The sequence below is a fragment of the Lactuca virosa genome, chromosome 6, assembly GCF_052849685.1.
Source record: "Lactuca virosa cultivar CGN04683 chromosome 6, Lactuca_virosa_CGN04683_v6, whole genome shotgun sequence".
NCBI lineage: Eukaryota > Viridiplantae > Streptophyta > Magnoliopsida > Asterales > Asteraceae > Lactuca > Lactuca virosa.
The window spans coordinates 31,925,500-31,947,403 of record NC_136431.1 but is presented as its reverse complement, the minus strand read 5'-3'; the positions used below and the strand labels follow the sequence as shown (position 1 = coordinate 31,947,403).

Here is a 21,904-nt window from a genome sequence, read left to right as displayed (position 1 = left end):
CAACGTGCGGTGGGCAGAATCCTAGTTATTACTTAAATTCCAATATTGTTTTATTGTTAATTTGTTATAAACACTTGCCAAAATAAATAGAAAAACCCAACATATTTTGAGAGTGCATTGATATTTTAAGGTGGTGTTTGAGATTGTGTTTAAAAAAATTCCTTAGTAAAAGTGGTTAGTAGTTTGTGGTAACCAAATAAATTTAAAATATATATATATATATATATATATATATATATATATATATATATATATATATATATATATATATATATATATTTGGATTAATTTATGTAATGGCAAAAAGTTATAAATTATAAGATTTTTTTTGTATGGCAAAACTAGTTATAGTTAGGAAAATGACCAAATATTAAGAAATTAAAAAGAAGTTAAAATGACAAAACAATTTTTTTTTTAATTTTCAAAGATCAGTTTCAGACTACTAATACAAAAAAAAAAAAAAAAAAAAAAAAAAAAAAAAAAAAAGACCCCAATACTTTACTAAAAAAAAATCTTTCCTTTATACTTTGTATTTTGTAACTTTGCTAGATGTCGATTATTTATTTATTTATATTTATAAAATCACACGTACTTAAGTTGAAAAAATGGTCTTGAGTGGGACCCAGGTCATCAAAATCACAAGATCCACGCTTTCAACACCACGTACACAACCCTCTCTCCTTCCGCCATCTTCTCAACCCCGCCATTTAAATCTTCAAAATTCCTCTTCTCTCTTCTTCTGCCCTAATCTCTTGCTCTCACCATCATCTTCATCTCTTTCTCACTTACGTTTCACCATCATGTCACACTCGTATGCAACAGATGCCCAAACAAAATCCGCTGACCTCGCCGCCACAATCGTCATCTCCTCAACACCAGAGCAAATTGCCACCGCTTGCGCCTCGGTGGAGTCCTTTCTACATAGGCACTCACCTGACCAGTCGCGGTGGTTCTTCTCCATCACTTTCCCAACCCTAATTTGCAAAATATTCGGTTTCGACGAACAGAAGCCTCAAAACCCTAACGGTAACGGCTGGATTGACATTTTAGCGTCAGCCAATGATACGGAAATCTCTTGTAAGGTTTTTGACCTCCTTTCTCCGACTGGCGTTTTAATGAGTTCTGTTACAGCTGTTGATCGGTTATCTCTTGTTAAATATGTTTTCCCAATTGAACGGTTGCCTGAATGGGTCCGGTTGACGCTACAAAACGGTAGGGAATGTGGTGTTTTGTCTGATTTATGTCCTCTATTCAAAGGGAGGCTTAAGGATGGAGTTCCGTTTCAGGTCCAGTTGAATATTTTGGAGTATTACTTGTTTTGGTTTGCTTATTACCCTGTTTGCAAAGGAAGTTCTGAGAATCATATCACTGTCAGAACTAGCGTAAGCAAAAGGTTTAGGTTAGAGAATTGGGCTTATAAATCGATTCCAGTCTTTGGTAGTGCTAGTAAACCACGTGGAAATGAGCAGAAGAACAGCGACAATGGTAATTTGTATATACGGCTTTTGTGGGCTTATCTTCGTTTCTTTGTACCTTTGGGCGATTTGAATGCTCATTCACCTTACCGAAGTTCATTGTTGCATTACTCTTCATCTTACAATAGTTTCGTCCTTGAGAATGCTGAGTTTTTTGTTCATGCGCTTATACATTTCTGGATTGTGGATAATGATTTCTCACCTTTGTCGGTTAAGCTATGCAAGTCATATGGTGTTGTACTCCCTCTTCGGTCTATCTTGGCTGAACTTCCCCCCACAGATGTTTTGGGTGAAGTTGCCAATCTATTTGTGAAATACCTAAATTCGAGTTTACTTCTCAATGGTGTTGAGGGATGTGATCAGATGGAACTTATTAAAGCTGCAACATGGAAGGGTGCAGGTTCTGTTGAATTGAAGTCTAGGGAGATGTTTTCTTCTATAGGATCTATTGGTTATTGGAACAGTTGCATCCAGAGGCCACTCTACAGATATATTTTGAGAACATTCCTGTTTTCCCCAGTTGACACTCCTGTGAAGAATGTTTCTCAGGTGTTTTCCCTTTGGGTTAACTATATGGAACCATGGGCAGTTAGTTTGGATGAATTTCCTGAGCTTGATGCGAATACAGTTAATATGAAAAGAGATTGTAAACCACATGAATATTCATCCTCTTGGCAAGGCTTTGTGTTATCAAACTACCTTTTCTATAGTTCCTTGGTTATGCACTTCATTGGATTTGCTCATAAGTTCATTCATACTGATCCAGAAGTTATAGTGCAAATGTTATCCAAGGTTTGTTTGTTTCCTATTATCTATCACAGTAACCCTTTTGCTCATAAGCTCATCCATAAGGAATTATATTCAACTACAAGTGATCTGCAACCATGAGCACTTACCCAACTATTGTTTCTTCAGGTTATAAATGTGTTGACATCATCTAGGGAGCTTGTGGACCTCATAAAGAATGTAGACATTGTTTTTCATTCTGTTCCAGCAGCAGGATCATCCAAATCGATGCTTAATACATTATACAGATTTGTCCCTTCAATCCGTGAACAGTTGCAGGTAAGTTTACATTATAAAGATGACAAGGGCATTTGCGGCTTTTTACAACCTGTTTTGATTTTCTTAATGTACTAGGATTGGGAGGATGGCTTGTCTGAAACTGATGCTGATGGCTCGTTCTTACATGAGAACTGGAATAAAGATCTGAAACTATTCAGCACAAGTGAAGATGGTGGACAGCAACTTCTTCAGGTTTTATTTTGTGTTTTCCCTCTTTTTCCAAATTAATAATAATTACAACTTACCAGATTAAGTTGTTTGTGCAGCTGCTTGCTTTGCGTGCTGAGTCGGAGCTTCAAGTTATCTCAAATGAAAACATTTCAAACAAGCTACAAGTTGTAAAGTCTGTGAAGGCCCAAATGGGATGCCTATTTAGTGGCAATGTGATAACATCATACTCACAATGCAAACAATCAGAAAAAGAAAAACATCAGGAGATATTCCGGCCTAGAACTGGTGGCAACCGCCAGACAACAGATATAAGATACAGAGGTGACTGGATGAAGAGACCAATCTCCGGTGATGAGGTGGCATGGCTGGCCACTCTTCTTGTGAAACTTTCTGGGTGGCTGAACGAGATTCTTGGGCTGAACCACCCATGGGAGAATGGTTCCACCAGCAGCAGCACCACCACGTATGTGGTGGTTTCTGGTGGTGGTGGTGATGTGTATGGAGTGAAGGATACAATGAGGTTGGTGGTGGGTGGGGTGATGACATTTTATCGGGAGGCAGTGAAGTTTATGAGAGAACATGGTATGAGGGTGAATTTGAGAATGCTTGCTTCAAAGAAAGTGGTCACAGTGCTACTTATTGCAGTTGCATTCACTCTACTCAAGAGAATGTTTTCCAACTTGCTCTGTTAGAAACATAATCAATCACAAACATGGACCTTGTGTTTCACCTCATATAGATGATATGTGCAGTTTGCCAAGTACCTATAATACTTATGTAAATTAGTTTTTTCTTTTTTCTTTTTCTTTTTTTATTACATCATAGTTTTGCTAGAAACAGTACAGCACGTTGATTCTCAAACATACATCGCATTTTTCATACTTTGGGTTCAAAACTGGCTGCTCTTGTGTTTACTTTAGCGTCTTTTACCCTGTTATTACTGCTTTGGTGGAGAGGTATGTATAAGGTGAATTTTAGAAAGATGTAGCTGTAAAAAAAAGGTAAGAAAAATCAGGAAGACATTGGAAAATAAGAAGACAAGGAAAAAATGTGGGTCTAATGCAACAAACGCAAAAGTGAGTGAAACTCAAGGAAAGAGTAGTTTTGTAGTTTTGACAGTAAGACAAGGAAGTTAAATGAAAGACGCAAGAGTTGGGATGAAAAATCTGAATCCCGAGAGGAAGTAAAGAGAAGGACCTAAGTAAAAACCCAATAAATGATTACCTTTAATTCTCTTTCATTTAAAAAATATATATATATATATTTTATACGGATATTATACTCTTTTTTATAAAGAATTAAAAACCAAAAATTTTAATATATAATATTTAATTTTTTAGTATATATATAACTTAATAAAAATTTTAAAAAAAAAGAAAGAAATGGAAATTACATTTAAATGGCTCCAGCTAATCAAAAGAGGAGAGAAGGAACGGAGAAGAGAGCTTTCACCCCAATATATTTCACTATAAACTATACTTAAGGTGTGCGGTTCCGACAACCGCACATAGTGAGTAGGAGGGAGTATAATGTCTGGTCCAACATGCTACTTTTGTCACTAAGGATATATCTTTTATGAATGTCCAAACAAATAGAAAGGTGAAGATGAAGGTGAAGGCTTTGCATATGACAACTGATGGTAGTCGGTCGGTCAGGTACATTTTTAGTAAATTTTGTGCCAACATCACTTTTATTTGATTTGGGAGCAGCAAATTTGCATGTTTCTGTAACATTTTGTTTCGAGAAGTTTCTTATTTCGGAATTGTGGACAATAAATGGATCAAGTAAAGGCGTTGGGCTTCAAAGGAACGAGGTTTATACCTTATTGGATGATGATAATGTTGGATAAGTGATTAAAGCTTTGGTTTGTGTCTTGGAGTCAAAGGGTAAAATGAGAAAAGTGATGTTTCAGACTTCTTTCACGAATTATGGTTATTAGTTTGACATGTGTTAAGCCAAAATTAACTAGATGGGAGTGTGGGGCTCGTCAATATCTTTTTGTGGATATAAAGATCGCAGAAAACGGAGTTGAAACGAAGAAGTTATGACTGTTTGAAGTTGGAGTGAAATTGGGTGAAAACCCGTTCTCACGAGGTGAAAATTTATTATCACGACATGATAACTGTGCAGCCCAAAACCCACGAAATTTTTAGGGTTTTCAAGGTATTTAAAGGTACGGATTCATATTTTAGGGTATTTTCTTAGCCTCCATCATATCTAGAACCTTTTTGGAGAAACCCTAACCTCCATTTTCAAGATTTGAGCATCCCCTCTCCTCTTTCATCCATTTTTAGAGTTTTTGGTGGTTTTGGAGCAATGTTTTCATGCAAGATTGGTCCTTGGAGCTTGACAAGTGAAGATCTCAACTTTCATCTACCTTCTAGACCCTTGTAAGTTATAAAGTTCCAAGCTTTATTGCATATTCATCTTGGATCTAAGTGTATTTGGTGTATTGGTCCATTTTAATGAGTTTTTAGTGAGAGTTGAGGATAAAGTTTGCAACTTTATTACTCTCCAAGGTCCCAAGAGCATTGTATGTTTCAGATCTGGACTCTAACACCATTTTGATCAGTTTAGAATGTTTTCTTAGACCTCTTGGACTAGGAAAGTTTTGATCTTTTACCTTCCCTTTCAACCATGCAAGATATCTTGGTCATTTAGGTTATTTTGGGGTAATAAAGTTTAGATCTTGAAAGTTTGAGACAATATTATGGATAAAGTTGGAAACTTTATCCATCTAAAGATCATGTTGATTCAGATCTGAACGTTGGAGTCTTGGACTTAATGGATTTAGCTGAGAAAGATGTATTCTTGGTCCTTTTGAGACTTAAAGACTAGATCTTGGTTGTTTGGACCATCCTAATGGATAAAGTTGGAAACTTTATCCATTATGAAGCTATTTAGGATCTAGATATGAGATTATGGGCATTGTTCCGAAGAGATTAAGCACTTAATGAAGATTTTGGCCTTCCAATCAGAAGTCACGGCATGACATATGATGTGTTACGACGTGACGGTGCCCAGAGTCGCAATTGTTTTTTCGTTTCATTCTCACGACGTGACCAAGGAATGGTGACGACGTGACGTTGACTTTGACCATTGACTTTTTGATCAGTTTAACTTTTGGTCAATCTTGAGTAGAATTGAGTATTTCACTAAGGACTGGTCTCCGTTTGGTTTTAGGAAGTTTGGAATGGCTGTTCTGATGCTGAGGTAGCTGTTGGGCTTCTGTCGAGTGGTTCAGGTGAGTTTTCCTCACTGTACTCGTGGGTCGAAGACACCAATGCCGACCCACTAGGTTATGTATCCTGGTATATAGGATGATGTTATGCTAGTTATATGATAGATTAGTAGATATGTATAATTACTTATATTTGCTGGATATGTGTTTATGTTTATCTGTTGTATATGTCAACATATTGTGAAGGGGTTGAGGCGGTCCTGCTTTGTGCTGAAGGCCAAGATACCCAGGGCAGTCCGGAGAGGCTGTAGGCCCTGCGAGGCGGTCCAGTCAGACCAAAGGCCCGAAGAGCGGTCTGGACAGGCTGTAGGCCCTGCGAGGCGGTCCGGTCATGCCGAAGGCCCGGAGAGAAGTCTGGACAGGCTGTAGGCCCTGCGAGGCTGTCCGGTCATGCCGAAGGCTCAGAGAGCGGTTCAGATAGGCGGTAGGCCCTACGAGTCGGTCCAGTCAGGCTAAATGCTCATTTTTGCATGCTATTGTTTGTTCTGTTGTGTGATGGTACTTTGGGGAACTCACTAAGCTTTGATTTACAGTGTTTCAGTTTATGTTTCAGATACTTCGGAGGATATTGGGAAGCGAAGGCATGATCGTGAACATCTTCTTGTTTTTATGAACATTGGATCCTGGAAAATATTTGTATTCTGATAATTGATTTTGAGATGGGTTTGCTTGAAAATAATGATTTCCTTTAAATAAAAAAAATTATCGTGTTTTTGGGATGTTACAGTTTCTTTCGATTTTGGTAGAATGTTAAAAGTACTATTGAAAATACTAAAGGTAGGAAGTATTGTGGAAAATATCGATGGTAAATAAATTAATGGTAGTAATGTAGCACCTGGTTCTTGGTAAGTATCCTTTCATTTAATCTTTTAATAATTTGCATTTTTGGCCTTGAACTCGGCGAGTCGAAGGATTAACTCGCCGAGTAGAAGCGAGAAAGATCGCGGGTCTTAAGTGATGGACTCGCCGAGTCGGTTCCTGGACTCGGCTAGTAGACCCTGTTTGAACAAAAACCCTAATCCAGGGGTGTGCACCCTATTTAAACAACTTAACTCGGCCTCCTTCGTCCCATTTACTCCCAGAAGACCCCCATAGCAAACCCTAGCCGTTATTGAGGAATTTTAAGGCATTTGGAGTGATCTTGGTGATTTTGTGGTTCAAGGAAGAAGGAAAAGCTTGAAGGATCAAGAGGAGGCTTGAGGGATTCAGTTGTGACCATCATTTGCAGTCTTCAGAAGGTATAAAGTCTATACCTTGCTCTTTCATTTGTTAGATCCCTCTTTGGGAAGATTTAGGGCTTTTATGAGCCATTTTGGTAGCCAACCCTGTTTGCAAACGTGGTTGGGGGTTTAAGCTTCTGAATCACATCATGAAAGGAGTCACTAGGCAGATTTGGGTGCTTTTGCACCCATGAAAGGTTCCATGTGCCATATGAGCTTGTTTTATGTCCTTTTGAGCTCAAAGTCCCATGCAAGCACGTAAAGGTTGTAACTTTACGTGCTAGATCGATTGTAGAAGCTTGGATCTATCTTTTGATCAAAGGATGTACATCAGAAAGCAAAGATTTAGGGTATGGACGTGACCAACTCGGCGAGTCTAAGGGTTTTTCCCTTTCTGTTGAGGGTCAAAAGAACCCAGTTGAGTGTGGAAAGGTTTCAAAGGGGTCCCAGGGAGTGACCCAACGTTCTGGACTAAGCCATTATTCTAGAAGTTCATGGAACTCGGCGAGTGCATGAACGGACTCGGCGAGTCCAAGGCAATCTCCTTAGAACTCGACGAGTTGTTCATCAACTCGGCGAGTTGCGGACAGAAGTTGTTCATCAGATGAAGGTGAACACGACGAGTTGTTCATCAACTCGGCGTGTCGGATGAGTTTTCATGTGGAGTTCGAATGGGAGAGGAACTCGTCGAGTTGACGGCTCAACTCGACGAGTAGGTGCACGGATGAGGACGAGTAGAGAGTGGGGGACTCGACGAGTTGACGGCCCAACTCGGCGAGTCGGGTCAACTGGAAGTTGACTTTGACTTTGACTTTGACTTTGACTTTGACTTGACTTGGTTGGGGGTAAAATGGTCATTTTACCCTAAGTATAGAGATCAGTTCCTAACTGAGTATTGTGGGGTTGTAGCCGGAGGATTTCCGGAGCAACAGCGGACGGAGGTTTCCCGCACAGATTATCAGCGACTACTTGTACGAGGTGAGTTACCTTCCAGTAGCGGTGGGTCTACGGCCACAATGCCGGCCCACCAGTAGGAGTTGTATGTTGGATGATTGTCTTTGTGATATCATCTAGGTTTGCTACTACCTGATATGTTATGTGCTAGTATGATATGATGTTATATGCTAGTAGCAGTAGGGGAGATAGTCCCCAGGATTTCCGGTCGATAGGGCCGAAAGGGGTAGTCATACCCAGTCATGTTAGACAGATTATGGTTATGTGATATATGTTATGTGGTAGTAGTAGAGGGGTGAAATAGTCCCCAGTATCCGGTCGAAAGGACCGAAGGGGAGGCCAGCACCCAGATATGCTAGGCAGTATCCGGTCGAAAGGACCGAAGGGGAGGCCAGCACCCAGATATGCTGGGCAGTATCCGGTCGAAAGGACCGAAGGGGTAGGTCGAGCACCCAGATATGCCTGACAGTATCTGTATGTTATGTGATTGTATGGTATGTGGTACGATGGGGGAACTCACTAAGCTTCGTGCTTACAGTTTACAGTTTTGTTTCAGGTACCTCTTCAGCGAAGGGGAAGGAGTTGGCGCGGTAGCGGCACATCATACACACACACATTGGTTTTACGCACTATGAGATGTTCTGGGATTGTACTCTGACATTATTATTACTATTTTATGATTTGGTTTCAAACATAAGATATATTTTAGGAGATGATATGATCGGATGATGTTTTACTACAAATGTTTTGCAAACCATTTATTTTAAACGAAATTTTTGGGCGTAAAAATTGGGTCGTTACAAGTTGGTATCAGAGCCCTGGTTTGAGGGATTCGGGCACACCTTCGGGGGTGTCTGGACTCAAATCGAGGGATTAAAAGATTTTTATAAAGAAATGATTTTCTAAAGGCTAAGTAAAAGAGCTTTGAGAAAGAACAAGGTGTGTGATGTGCGCGACCGGCCGAGCTCAAGTAAGTTTTCCCCAGAGTACCCATACAAGTTTATGTTATGTTTTACCAGTTTTAGTAGAACAGCATGCTAGAATAGGACTAAGGATCTAGGAATGATGCCTTATGTGCCTGCTTTATGTGCTTCAGCTTATGTGAATTGCATGCTAGCATTGAGTAGACAGCAGTAGGATAGCCTGTTTAGGTTATGCCTGATAGTATGAGCCTAGCATTGTATGCTAGTACAGATCAGTCAGTATGATAGCCAGAGTAGTATATACTTGATTATGTGTACTCAATGCCCGAATGCTGCTTGCTATGTGCTTTTAGGAGTTCTAGTTGTCCTTCACTAACTAGTAAACGAATATGTTAAGTTACATATCGCAAGGACTAAATAATTTCAGAAGGTTGGGTCTAGCCCTATTTCGCAGCTCTTGTTTGAGTCCAACCGTTGTAGGGTAGGACCTCTCATTCGAAGAATTATCTAATCTGAGTAATATGTAATAGTATTCGCGAGCTAGTTAGGGGAAGAAAGCAGGGACTTCTTACGCAGCTGATGGCAGAGAGTGGGATAGCGATTTCCTAGGGCAAGCCTAGGACGAGAGTAGCATGAGATCAGCAGTAGTAGTAGAAGGGACTTGGTGGAGTCGAGGCTGTTCTTGAGGAAAGTACGGATAGATGTGGAAGGTAGTATGGGCCCGTACTACTGAAAGCAGAGGATCCGTACTTGAATTGAGAAAGGTTGAGGCGAGACCAGGAACCTTGCAGTAGATGTAATCCCTCTAAGGTGTGTCAGTACCACTAACAGTTGTCGTTATGTATTACAGAATGGTGGTACTATGTTCGAGGCCAGCAGTTGGCAGTTCGGGAGAGGGATCGGGTTCGGGTTCAGGTTCCGAACTAGTGGATGAGAGGCTACGCGAGTTCATCGCGTCAGAGATCACCAGTGGCATCCTTGAGTCGACCCCCATCATCTTCGGGTCGATCAAGGAAGGGATAGTTGAGCTGATGGAGGACCGCCTCAGGGCGTTCAGGAGTGACATGGCATCTGGCCAGTCAGGATCTCGCACACTGTCCTTTAAGGACTTCAGGGGCAGTGGTGCGCCAGATTTCCATGGGGCGAAGGACCCCATTGCTGCCAGACGATGGATTGCAGACATTGAGTCTGCACAGCTGACCAGCTTCTGCCCTGAGGGGTCGAAGGTACGATTTGCAGCAGGATGTCTGAGGGACCGGGCTAGGGATTGGTGGGAGTCAGTTGGTGACTCTCTGGGAGCCTCGGCTGGTGAGGCTATGACATGGTCAGACTTTGTGACACGGTTCAGAGCGGAGTTCGCACCTGCAGTGGAGCTCCAGCAGTTAGCCAGAGAGTTTTTGGACATGAGACAGACGACGGAGACTGTGGCGGAGATCACCGCCAAGTTCCGGGAGAGGGCGTTATTGGTGCCCCAGTATGCGGGCGATGAGGACATGAGGAGGACCCGCTATCATGATATGCTACGAGCTGACATTCGTGAGCATGTTAGCTTTTCATCTTGTCCTACTCTGGATTCCATGATTGCCAGGGCAAGGGAGAGGGAGATTGATCTGGAGCATATCCGGAAGAGGAAGGCAGAAGAGGGGCAGGTTACGGGGGCTTCGCGGAAGAAGCCCAAGGGATCAGATGTTGGGCCGAAAGGCCAACAGAGCCGAGGCCGCTGTAGGAAATGCGGCAAGGCGCATGAGGGGGCATGTAGAGTGGGATCGTCGGGCTGCTACAAGTGCGGCAAGATGGGGCACTTCAGCAGGGATTGTACCGCCCCTGCACCGGTGTTACAGAAGAGTTGCTGTGTTTCCACTGCAACCAGAGGGGCCACAAGAAGGCCAATTGCCCCCAGTTGACAGCAGCAGCGCCAGTGAGGGCGCCAGCTCCAGCGACCCTACGGATTACCGATGGCCGGCAGGGCAAGGCAGAGGCTCCAGTGGTGAGGAGTCGGGCATTTCAGCTGACTACCGAGGAGGCACGCGCTGCACCCGATGTGGTGACGAGATCGTTCCATGTGAACGGCATCCTGGTTCAGGTGTTGTTTGATTCGGGCACTACTCGATCATTCGTCTCTCTTGCGCTTAGCAAGAAGTTTTCTGAGTCTTCAGGCATGTTGGATTGCCCTCTAGAGGTCGAGATTGCGGATGACCGGTCAGTGCGAGCATCTGAGGTCTTCCGAGATTGTGTGCTGAGATTATTTGAGGAGCGTTATCTGGTAGACCTGGTTCCTATTCCATTGAGAGGGAATAAGGTGATCATAGGCATGGATTGGCTGAGCCCTAATGGGTCAGTGATCGACTGCGCGCAGCAGTTGGTGCGGATCAGGACCGCAAGTGGGGGAGAGCTGGTGATTCAGGGTGAGAGGCCACAACGAGGACCGGCTATATGTTCAGCAGCGAGAGCTAGGCGTTACCTCCAGCAGGGTTGCACAGGTTGTGTCGCGTATGTTATGGATACCCAGGAGACGGGTAGGGCGACGGTGGGCGATGTGCCCGTAGTACGAGAGTTCACGGATGTATTCCCCGATGAGTTGCCAGGGATACCTCCGGAGCGACAGGTAGAGTTCAGGATCGACCTAGTTCCTGGTGCGGCTCCGATAGCCAAGGCACCATATCGGTTGGCTCCTCCTGAGATGCATGAGTTGTCTACACAGCTGCAGGAGCTGTTAGACAAGGGTTTTATTAGACCGGGTAGTTCACCTTGGGGAGCCCCGATTCTGTTCGTGAAGAAGAAGGACGGGTCGCATCGGATGTGTATAGACTATAGGGAGCTGAATAAGGTAACGGTGAAGAACCGTTACCCACTCCCGAGGATTGACGACCTCTTTGACCAGCTACAGGGGGCATCTTGGTTCTCCAAGATTGATTTGCATTCAGGGTATCATCAGATGAGGGTCAGAGAGGAGGATGTACAGAAGACGGCGTTTCGGACGCGTTATGGCCACTATGAGTTCGTGGTGATGCCTTTTGGGCTCACCAATGCTCCTGCCGCGTTCATGGACCTCATGAACCGCGTGTGTAGACCGATGTTAGACCGGTCTGTGATAGTGTTTATTGATGATATCTTGGTTTACTCCAAGACGCAGGAGGAGCACGAGGAGCATCTGCGAGAGGTTCTAGAGACCTTGAGGAGGGAGAACTTGTATGCCAAGTTCTCCAAGTGTGAGTTCTGGTTGCGCGAGGTGCAGTTTCTTGGGCACCTTGTCAACCAGAACTGGATTTCGGTGGATCCGGCCAAGGTGGAGGCCGTGATGAGATGGGAGGTTCCGAAGTCTCCATCTGAGATTCGGAGTTTCCTGGGATTAGCTGGCTACTATCGGAGATTCATCCAGGATTTCTCCAAGATAGCATTGCCCCTGACCAGGCTAACGAGGAAGGCCGTGGTCTTTCGTTGGGGGCCTGAGCAGCAGGCAGCGTTTGAGGCTTTGAGACAGAGATTGCGCGAAGCGCCAATCTTAGCCCTGCCAGAGGGCGTAGAGGATTTTGTAGTATATTGTGACGCGTCCATTTCAGGTTTGGGCGTAGTGTTGATGCAGAGAGGGCACGTCATCGCCTACGCGTCGAGGCAGCTGAAGCCTCACGAGGCAAACTACCCGACGCATGATTTGGAATTGGGGGCTGTTGTGTTCGCCCTCAAGATTTGGCGACATTACCTCTATGGGGTTCGTTGTACGATTTACACAGACCACAAGAGCTTGAGGTACCTCATGGACCAGCCAAATCTGAACATGAGGCAGTGTCGGTGGCTTGATGTGGTAAAGGATTATGACTGCGAGATCCTTTACCATCCGAGGAAGGCCAACGTGGTGGCCGATGCGCTTAGCCGCAAGGCGGCGCCGATCAGAGGTATCTGCATGCGGATGACAGTGGTGACTCCGCTTTTGGAGCGGATTCGGGAGGCCCAGCAGGAGGCCATGAAGGAGGAACATCGGAAGAGTGAGCGTATAGTGGGTCAGGTTTCCTCCTTCGACTATGACATCAGGGGATTATTGACATTACACCGCAGGGTGTGGGTTCCATACCTCGGAGGCGTGCACCAGGTTCTGATGGAGGAGGCGCACAAATCCCGATTCTCCATTCGTCCAGGGGCAACGAAGATGTATAGGGATCTTCGTCTGGACTATTGGTGGCCCTGCATGAAGCGGGATGTAGCATGGTACGTTGAGCGGTGCTTGACCTGCAGGAAGGTCAAGGCCGAGCACCAGAGGCCACACGGCAAGATGCAGCCGTTGGATATCCCGCTGTGGAAATGGGAAGACATCACGATGGATTTTATCACCAAGCTTCCCAGGACCGCACGGGGAGTGGATTCTATATGGGTCATCGTGGATCGGTTGACCAAGAGCGCCCACTTCATACCGATCCAGGAGAGTATCTCGGCAGAGAAGTTGGCCGATATCTACATCCGAGAGGTGGTGGCGCGGCACGGAGTGCCAGTCTCCGTGATTTCAGACAGGGATGTACGGTTTACTTCCAGGTTTTGGAAGAAGTTCCATGACGAGCTGGGTACTCGTCTGCATTTTAGCACCGCTTTTCACCCGCATACCGATGGTAAGAGTGAGCGGACCATCCAGACTCTGGAGGATATGTTGCGGGCATGCGTGCTAGACTTCGGTGGTAGCTGGGATACCTATCTTCCTCTAGCTGAGTTTTCATACAACAACAGCTACCACGCGAGTATTGACCGTCCTCCCTTCGAGATGTTGTACGGGAGGAGGTGCAGGACCCCGATATGTTGGGGTGAGGTAGGCCAGAGGGTCATGGGGAGCACCGAAGTGGTGCTCAAGACGACCGAGAGGATTCAGCAGGTCCGGAGCAGGCTTCAGACTGCTCAGAGTCGGCAGAAAAGTTATGCCGACAAGCGTCGATCAGACCTGGAGTTCCAGGTCGGGGATATGGTTCTCCTGAAAGTGTCGCCTTGGAAAGGTGTCATCCGATTCAGGAAGCGGGGCAAGTTAGGCCCCAGATACATTGGACCGTTCAGGGTACTAGCCCGGGTAGGCAAGGTGGCATATAAGTTGGATTTGCCAGCCGAGCTCAGTCAGATACACAACACTTTCCATGTTTCGCAACTAAGGAAGTGCCTGGTGGACGACACCGCAGTGGTGCCTTTGGAGGACATTCAGGTTGATGACAGCCTGAATTACATCGAGCGGCCTGTAGCGATCCTCGACCGGAAGTTGAAGGATCTGAGGAACAAGAGAGTGGAACTCGTGAAGGTGCAATGGCAGCACCGGAAGGGGTCGGAGTGGACTTGGGAGCCGATGGATGAGATGATGGAGCATTACCCCGAGCTGTTTCAGGAGCAAGCAGCAGACTTCGAGGACGAAGTCTAAAATAAGTGGGGGAGATTTGTAGCACCTGGTTCTTGGTACGTATCCTTTCATTTAATCTTTTAATAATTTGCATTTTTGGCCTTGAACTCGGCGAGTCGAAGGATTAAATCACCGAGTAGAAGCGAGAAAGATCGCGAGTCTTAAGTGATGGACTCGCCGAGTCGGTTCCTGGACTCGGCAAGTAGACCCTGTTTGAACAAAAACCCTAATCCAGGGGTGTGCACCCTATTTAAACAACTTAACTCGGCCTCCTTCGTCCCATTTACTCCCAGAAGACCCCCATAGCAAACCCTAGCCGTTATTGAGGAATTTTAAGGCATTTGGAGTGATCTTGGTGATTTTGTGGTTCAAGGAAGAAGGAAAAGCTTGAAGGATCAAGAGGAGGCTTGAGGGATTCAGTTGTGACCATCATTTGCAGTCTTCAGAAGGTATAAAGTCTATACCTTGCTCTTTCATTTGTTAGATCCCTCTTTGGGAAGATTTAGGGCTTTTATGAGCCATTTTGGTAGCCAACCCTGTTTGCAAACGTGGTTGGGGGTTTAAGCTTCTGAATCACATCATGAAAGGAGTCACTAGGCAGATTTGGGTGCTTTTGCACCCATGAAAGGTTCCATGTGCCATATGAGCTTGTTTTATGTCCTTTTGAGCTCAAAGTCCCATGCAAGCACGTAAAGGTTGTAACTTTACGTGCTAGATCGATTGTAGAAGCTTGGATCTATCTTTTGATCAAAGGATGTACATCAGAAAGCAAAGATTTAGGGTATGGACGTGACCAACTCGGCGAGTCTAAGGGTTTTTCCCTTTCTGTTGAGGGTCAAAAGAACCCAGTTGAGTGTGGAAAGGTTTCAAAGGGGTCCCAGGGAGTGACCCAACGTTCTGGACTAAGCCATTATTCTAGAAGTTCATGGAACTCGGCGAGTGCATGAACGGACTCGGCGAGTCCAAGGCAATCTCCTTAGAACTCGACGAGTTGTTCATCAACTCGGCGAGTTGCGGACAGAAGTTGTTCATCAGATGAAGGTGAACACGACGAGTTGTTCATCAACTCGGCGTGTCGGATGAGTTTTCATGTGGAGTTCGAATGGGAGAGGAACTCGTCGAGTTGACGGCTCAACTCGACGAGTAGGTGCACGGATGAGGACGAGTAGAGAGTGGGGGACTCGACGAGTTGACGGCCCAACTCGGCGAGTCGGGTCAACTGGAAGTTGACTTTGACTTTGACTTTGACTTTGACTTTGACTTGACTTGGTTGGGGGTAAAATGGTCATTTTACCCTAAGTATAGAGATCAGTTCCTAACTGAGTATTGTGGGGTTGTAGCCGGAGGATTTCCGGAGCAACAGCGGACGGAGGTTTCCCGCACAGATTATCAGCGACTACTTGTACGAGGTGAGTTACCTTCCAGTAGCGGTGGGTCTACGGCCACAATGCCGGCCCACCAGTAGGAGTTGTATGTTGGATGATTGTCTTTGTGATATCATCTAGGTTTGCTACTACCTGATATGTTATGTGCTAGTATGATATGATGTTATATGCTAGTAGCAGTAGGGGAGATAGTCCCCAGGATTTCCGGTCGATAGGGCCGAAAGGGGTAGTCATACCCAGTCATGTTAGACAGATTATGGTTATGTGATATATGTTATGTGGTAGTAGTAGAGGGGTGAAATAGTCCCCAGTATCCGGTCGAAAGGACCGAAGGGGAGGCCAGCACCCAGATATGCTGGGCAGTATCCGGTCGAAAGGACCGAAGGGGAGGCCAGCACCCAGATATGCTGGGCAGTATCCAATCGAAAGGACCGAAGGGGAGGCCAGCACCCAGATATGCTGGGCAGTATCCGGTCGAAAGGACCGAAGGGGTAGGTCGGGCACCCAGATATGCCTGACAGTATCTGTATGTTATGTGATTGTATGGTATGTGGTACGATGGGGGAACTCACTAAGCTTCGTGCTTACAGTTTACAGTTTTGTTTCAGGTACCTCTTCAGCGAAGGGGAAGGAGCTGGCGCGGTAGCGGCACATCATACACACACACATTGGTTTTCCGCACTATGAGATGTTCTGGGATTGTACTCTGACATTATTATTACTATTTTATGATTTGGTTTCAGACATAAGATATATTTTATGAGATGATATGATCGGATGATGTTTTACTACAAATGTTTTGCAAACCATTTATTTTAAACGAAGTTTTTGGGCGTAAAAATTGGGTCGTTACAAGTAAAGCGTATTCAAATGTTGGAATAGAATCACATAGTGAAGTTTAGTGTTAATTTGATTCGCATCCAACTTGGTGGGTTTGATGTTATCTTGGGAATGATCGATAAAGTAATGTATGAAGCCGAAATAGTGTATAGAAAAAAGATAAACCTCTATCATGTATGGAGAAAAGAGACGAATAACAACAAGTATAGTTAACATTCTCAAAGCAAAGAAGTATATTGTGAGAGTGCTTAAACGCTATTAAATATGCGGACAAGGTTTGCAAACATATATCTTGAATTAACCTTAAATATCAATGATTGCTAGTAATTAGGATCCAATCAAGTCTGGTCAAACCAGTCAAGACTTGAAATAAATAACTTCAATAAAGTATTTAAGAAGATTGAGTAAAGTAAAGTATGAACAATGTAAAGAAATCAAGAACAAGAGGGAGAGATGATTAACAGAAATTTGAGAGTGAAATGAAGGATTATATTGATGCACAAAAGAGGTGTGAAAGATATGTTTTCAATACAAGATTGACACTCCTTTTATAGGCAATAGAGTCAATACACGACAAATACATAAAATAGAGAGAACTTGCATCAGTAAACAAAATCCTGATAAAGTGGATTTTCTCTGAATCTACGTTATACCAAAAATGGAATACAGCAAAAAGAACTTTTTTCATGTCAGGGAAAGTTGACTAACTTCCGAATTCAAGGCATCTCGGAACTGGTCATCTCGGAGTCTTGGTCATTTAATTTTCACTTAACCTTTGAAACAACATTCCATCTCGGAATGAAGAATGATCTCGGAGTCTTCACATCTTGGATAACCAACTATCTCGGAATCATCATCTTCATCTCGGTTGAGAAGTAAGTTCTGAATCACTTCTCAATCTTGGAGTCTTCACTCCTAAATGCTTCATCTAGGAACGAGAGACCATCTTTGAATCGCTATGTCATCTCGGAATCGTAACCATCTCGGAATGGCTTCACATATCGGATTATCTAAGGGGCACTTTCATGTACTAACATATTGCCAAATGATGACATCCATATTTGGCATACATTCTAAACGCATCAAAAGAAAGAAAGTATTGAAGTGGTGAAAAAAAATTTAGAATTTGTTTTCGAAGAGTAACTCGGTGTACCACAAGAGAGACAAGTTGAATTTAAAATTGATTTAATACCAGGAACAACACCAATTGTAAAACATCTGTATTGGTTGGAACCAACCGTAATGAAGGAATTGATTACACAGCTTCAAGAATTGCTAGACAAATGATTTGTACAACCTAGTACATCGTCTTGGGAGCCTCGGTCTTGTTTGTGAAAATGAAAGATGTCAAAATAAGAATGTACATTGATTCCCTAGAGCTTAATAAGGTGACTGTAACATCCCAAAAATACCAAATCAAAATTTCATCTTTAATCAATGAAACCATCCATTCATTTGTTCCAAAAGGTAATAAAAGTATAAGTATTCACAAAACATCAGAGTAAAAATCACAAATAGCCAAAGCGAAATAAAATCTGGGGGATGCAGTGTGATCACGTCGAGCACTTCCCTCTAGAACTGGATGTACCTGAAAAATGTTTAAACCACAAACCGTAAGCACAAAGCTTAGTGAGTTTCTCAAAATACTACATACCATACAATATCATCGGGCCCGACCCGTAATAATGAACCCAACCCAACATACAATGGGCCCATCCCAACATGCAAATTGGCCCAACCCAACGTGTATACCAATGGACCCAGCCCAACACACAATGCAAGAGTCACAAAGACAACTAGCATCCTACATAGTATAGTGAGAATACTCACTTGACTCACGAACTCAGCTAAACCACCACTCAAAGTCACACAATCGATGCTACCACAAATCTATCAAAACATGCAAGGCCCAACCTTAGCCTACACACTAAATCTAACAATCATGGCCAAAAGTCATCCCATGTCAACAAGTCAACAGTCTAAGGTCAACCCTCAAAGTCAACATCCCAAAAATCATCACATCTAATCGCCACGTCATGGCCTTCCCTTGGCCACGCCGTGGCATGAAAATGACAAAACAGTCGGAGATTCCCCAGTCGCCATGCTGAGGGAACTGGGTCCGAACAGCCGACTTCAGTTGTTTTCTTTTACTTTCAAGAGCTCCAAAACTTAGGTCTGGTCCTTCCCAAGGTCTTAATGGATAAAGTTTCCAACTTTATCCCTTAAGTCACCCCAATAAGCCGAAACTTCTAACCCTAAGTCCTTAATGACATATTAAGACAAGAGTTAACCCATTAAGCTCTTAATCACCAAAGCTACCCAAACAAACTTTCCAAAATAATTTTTATACTCCAAAAGCATCATAACGTTCAATTTTTTATGCACATGCATGTCTAATGCATGTCCCTCCCAAACTAGGTCAAATCCATGGAAGAACTCAAACTTGTGCTTGAGGCCAAAAACACCAAGGAACACTAGATCTGAAACATATAACCTCAAATGGACCAAAAGGATCCACAAAGTTGCCAACTTTATGGAATCCATCTCTTCAAACTCTCACAATAAGAAGAAAAGGGACAAAAACTCTAGATCTAGAAGCACAAACTAGAAAACTTGGAACTTGGATACTCATAAGGGTCCAGAATATGCTCAAGGTGATGATGAAGAAGTTTGCTTGTTGGATCTGTTCACCAAAACACCTTCTTCTTCTTATTATGACAAAAACTCTATATCTAGAAGCACTCGTGTGACTCGGCGATTACATGCATGTCCTCTTCGCCCCTGGTCCTCACTCGACTCGCTGAGTCAACCCTACACTCAATGGGTTATCACAGGTCGCGAATCGCGGGGCAACCCGACTCGACTCGTCGAGTCCCTTATGGGCTCGGCGAGTTCCTCCCATGAAAACACTCAAACGATCTTTTGAGGTCAGATCTGCTTCACCAACCAGTAGATCCAACCACACTCGAAAGTCACGTAAAGGTTCAAACTTTACGTTCATGCAATGCTTATAAGACCAAAAATGGAGAAATAACCTTTAAAATGGGGTTTTACTCTCAAGGCTCACATGAAACCTCATAAAGCTGGAAGCTTGGGACCTTTTGGACCTCTCAAGGTCCAGATCTATCATCTATACCCAAAGGGACCTCATATGCTTCACAATCTAACTCAAAATTGTACCACCTAGTTCCTGGTATGTATTTTATTTAAGTACTTTTGCATTTTTGGCCTTGGACTCGGCGAGTTGAAGGACCAACTCGCCGAGTAGAAGCGGGATGAGACGCGAGATTTAAGTGATGGACTCGTCGAGTCAGGTCCCGGACTCGACGAGTAGGATCTGTATGGACAAAACCCTAATATGAGGGTTTGCACCCTATTTAAACAACCTTATACAGCCTCCATCGCCCCTTTATGCTCCCAGAAACCTCTATAGCAAACCCTAAGTGTTTTGGTGCAAGATTTGAGGCTTTTGAGTGATTTTTGGTGGTTTTGTTCACAAGGAGGAAGGAAGAGCATAGAAGGATCAAGTGGAAGCTGAAGGATTCGAGTTTGGTTCATCATTTGCAGTCTTTGAGAGGTATAAAGTCTGTACCTTGCTCTTTCATTTGATAGATCCCTTTTTGGGGAGATTTAGGGCTTTTATAAGCCATTTTTGGTAACCAACCATGGTTGCAAACATGGTTGGGGGTTGAGGCTTTGGAATCAGGTATTTAAAGGGGTCACAAGGCAGATTTGGGTTGCTTTTGCACCCAAGGAAGGCCCCATGCAACACTAGAGCCATTTGTGTAGCACCTGGTTCTTGGTACGTATTTTATTTAAGTATTTTGCATTTTTGGCCTTGGACTCGGCGAGTTGAAGGACCAACTCGCCGAGTAGAAGCGGGATGAGACGCGGGACTTAAGTGATGGACTCGTCGAGTCGGGTCCCGGACTCGACGACTAGGATCTGTATGGTCTAAACCCTAATCTGAGGGTTTGCACCCTATTTAAACAACCTTATACAGCCTCCATCGCCCCTTTATGCTCCCAAAACACCCTCTATAGAAAACCCTAGCCGTTGTTGAAGTAATCTAAGCCATTTTGGTGGATTTTGGTGTTGATAGTCTTAAGAAGGAAGGAGAAAGGCTTGAGGAAACAAGAGGAGACCAGAAGGGTTCGAGTTTGTGCTTCATCTTCAGTCCTCAAAAGGTATAAAGTTGCTAACTTGCTTGTTCATTTGCTAGATCCCATTTTGTGGAGATTTAGGGCTTTTATAAGCCATTTTAGGTAGCCAACCATGAATGCAAGCATGGTTGGGGACAAGGCTTCGGATCTAGGTCCTTTGAGGGGTCACAAGGCAGAAAGTGGGTGCTTTTACACCTAAGAAAGACTCCATGCAACCCAAGAGCTTGTTTTAGGACCTTTTGGACTCAAAGTCCCATGCATGCACGTAAAGTTTGTAACTTTACGTGCTAGGACGATTGTAGGAGCCTAGATCTATCTTTTGGTCAAGAGTTGTACATCAGAAATCGAGGATTTAGAGTGTGGACTTGACCAACTCGGCGAGTCCGTTCTTGGGGCTCGACGAGTCCAAGGCAATCTTCTTATGGATGAAGATGAACTCGACGAGTTGTTCATACAACTCGGCGAGTCGAAGTCAGGACTTGTTCATCTGTTGAAGATGAACTCGACGAGTGTTCATCAGACTCGGCGAGTCGGATGAAGGATCAATCGATGTTCATATCGGAGAGGAACTCGTCGAGTCGTCGCTAAACTCGACGAGTAGAGTCGTGGATAAGGACGAGTAAAGGGAAGGGACTCGACGAGTTGACGGCCCAACTCGGCGAGTCCGGTCAACTAGAAGTTGACTTTTGACTTGGACTTGGTTGGGGGTAAAATGGTCATTTTACCCTAAGAGTAGATATCAATTCTAACTGTGTGTTTGTGGGGGTTGTAGCCGGATGATTTCCGGAGCAGCAGCGGACGGAGGTTTCCCGCACAGATTATCAACAGCTACTCGTACGAGGTGAGTTACCTTCCAGTAGTGGTGGGTCTACGGCCACAATGCCGGCCCACCAGTAGGAGTTGTATGTTAGATGATTGTCTTTGTGATATCATCTGGTTTTGCTACTACCTGATGTGTTATATGCTGGCATGATATGTTATATGTGATAGTAGTAGAGTTCGGTTGTTAGGACCGAAAGGTAGGTCAGACACCCCAAATATGTCTGACAGTATGTGATGATATGTTTATATGCTGGCATGATATGTTATATGTGATAGTGGTAGT

At 44.0% G+C, this 21,904-nt stretch overlaps 1 protein-coding gene across 1 annotated transcript; it reads left to right on the top strand.

Annotated features, from left to right (window-relative positions):
* The first annotated feature begins 649 nt into the window (after positions 1 to 649).
* Positions 650 to 3,590, top strand: LOC145120107 (sphingomyelin phosphodiesterase). Its single transcript, XM_079055896.1, has 4 exons — positions 650 to 2,267; positions 2,391 to 2,540; positions 2,616 to 2,732; positions 2,807 to 3,590. The coding sequence occupies exons 1-4, from the start codon at positions 801 to 803 to the stop codon at positions 3,401 to 3,403; spliced, it is 2,331 nt and encodes a 776-aa protein (XP_078912022.1). The 5' UTR covers positions 650 to 800; the 3' UTR covers positions 3,404 to 3,590.
* Positions 3,591 to 21,904: the final 18,314 nt, after the last annotated feature.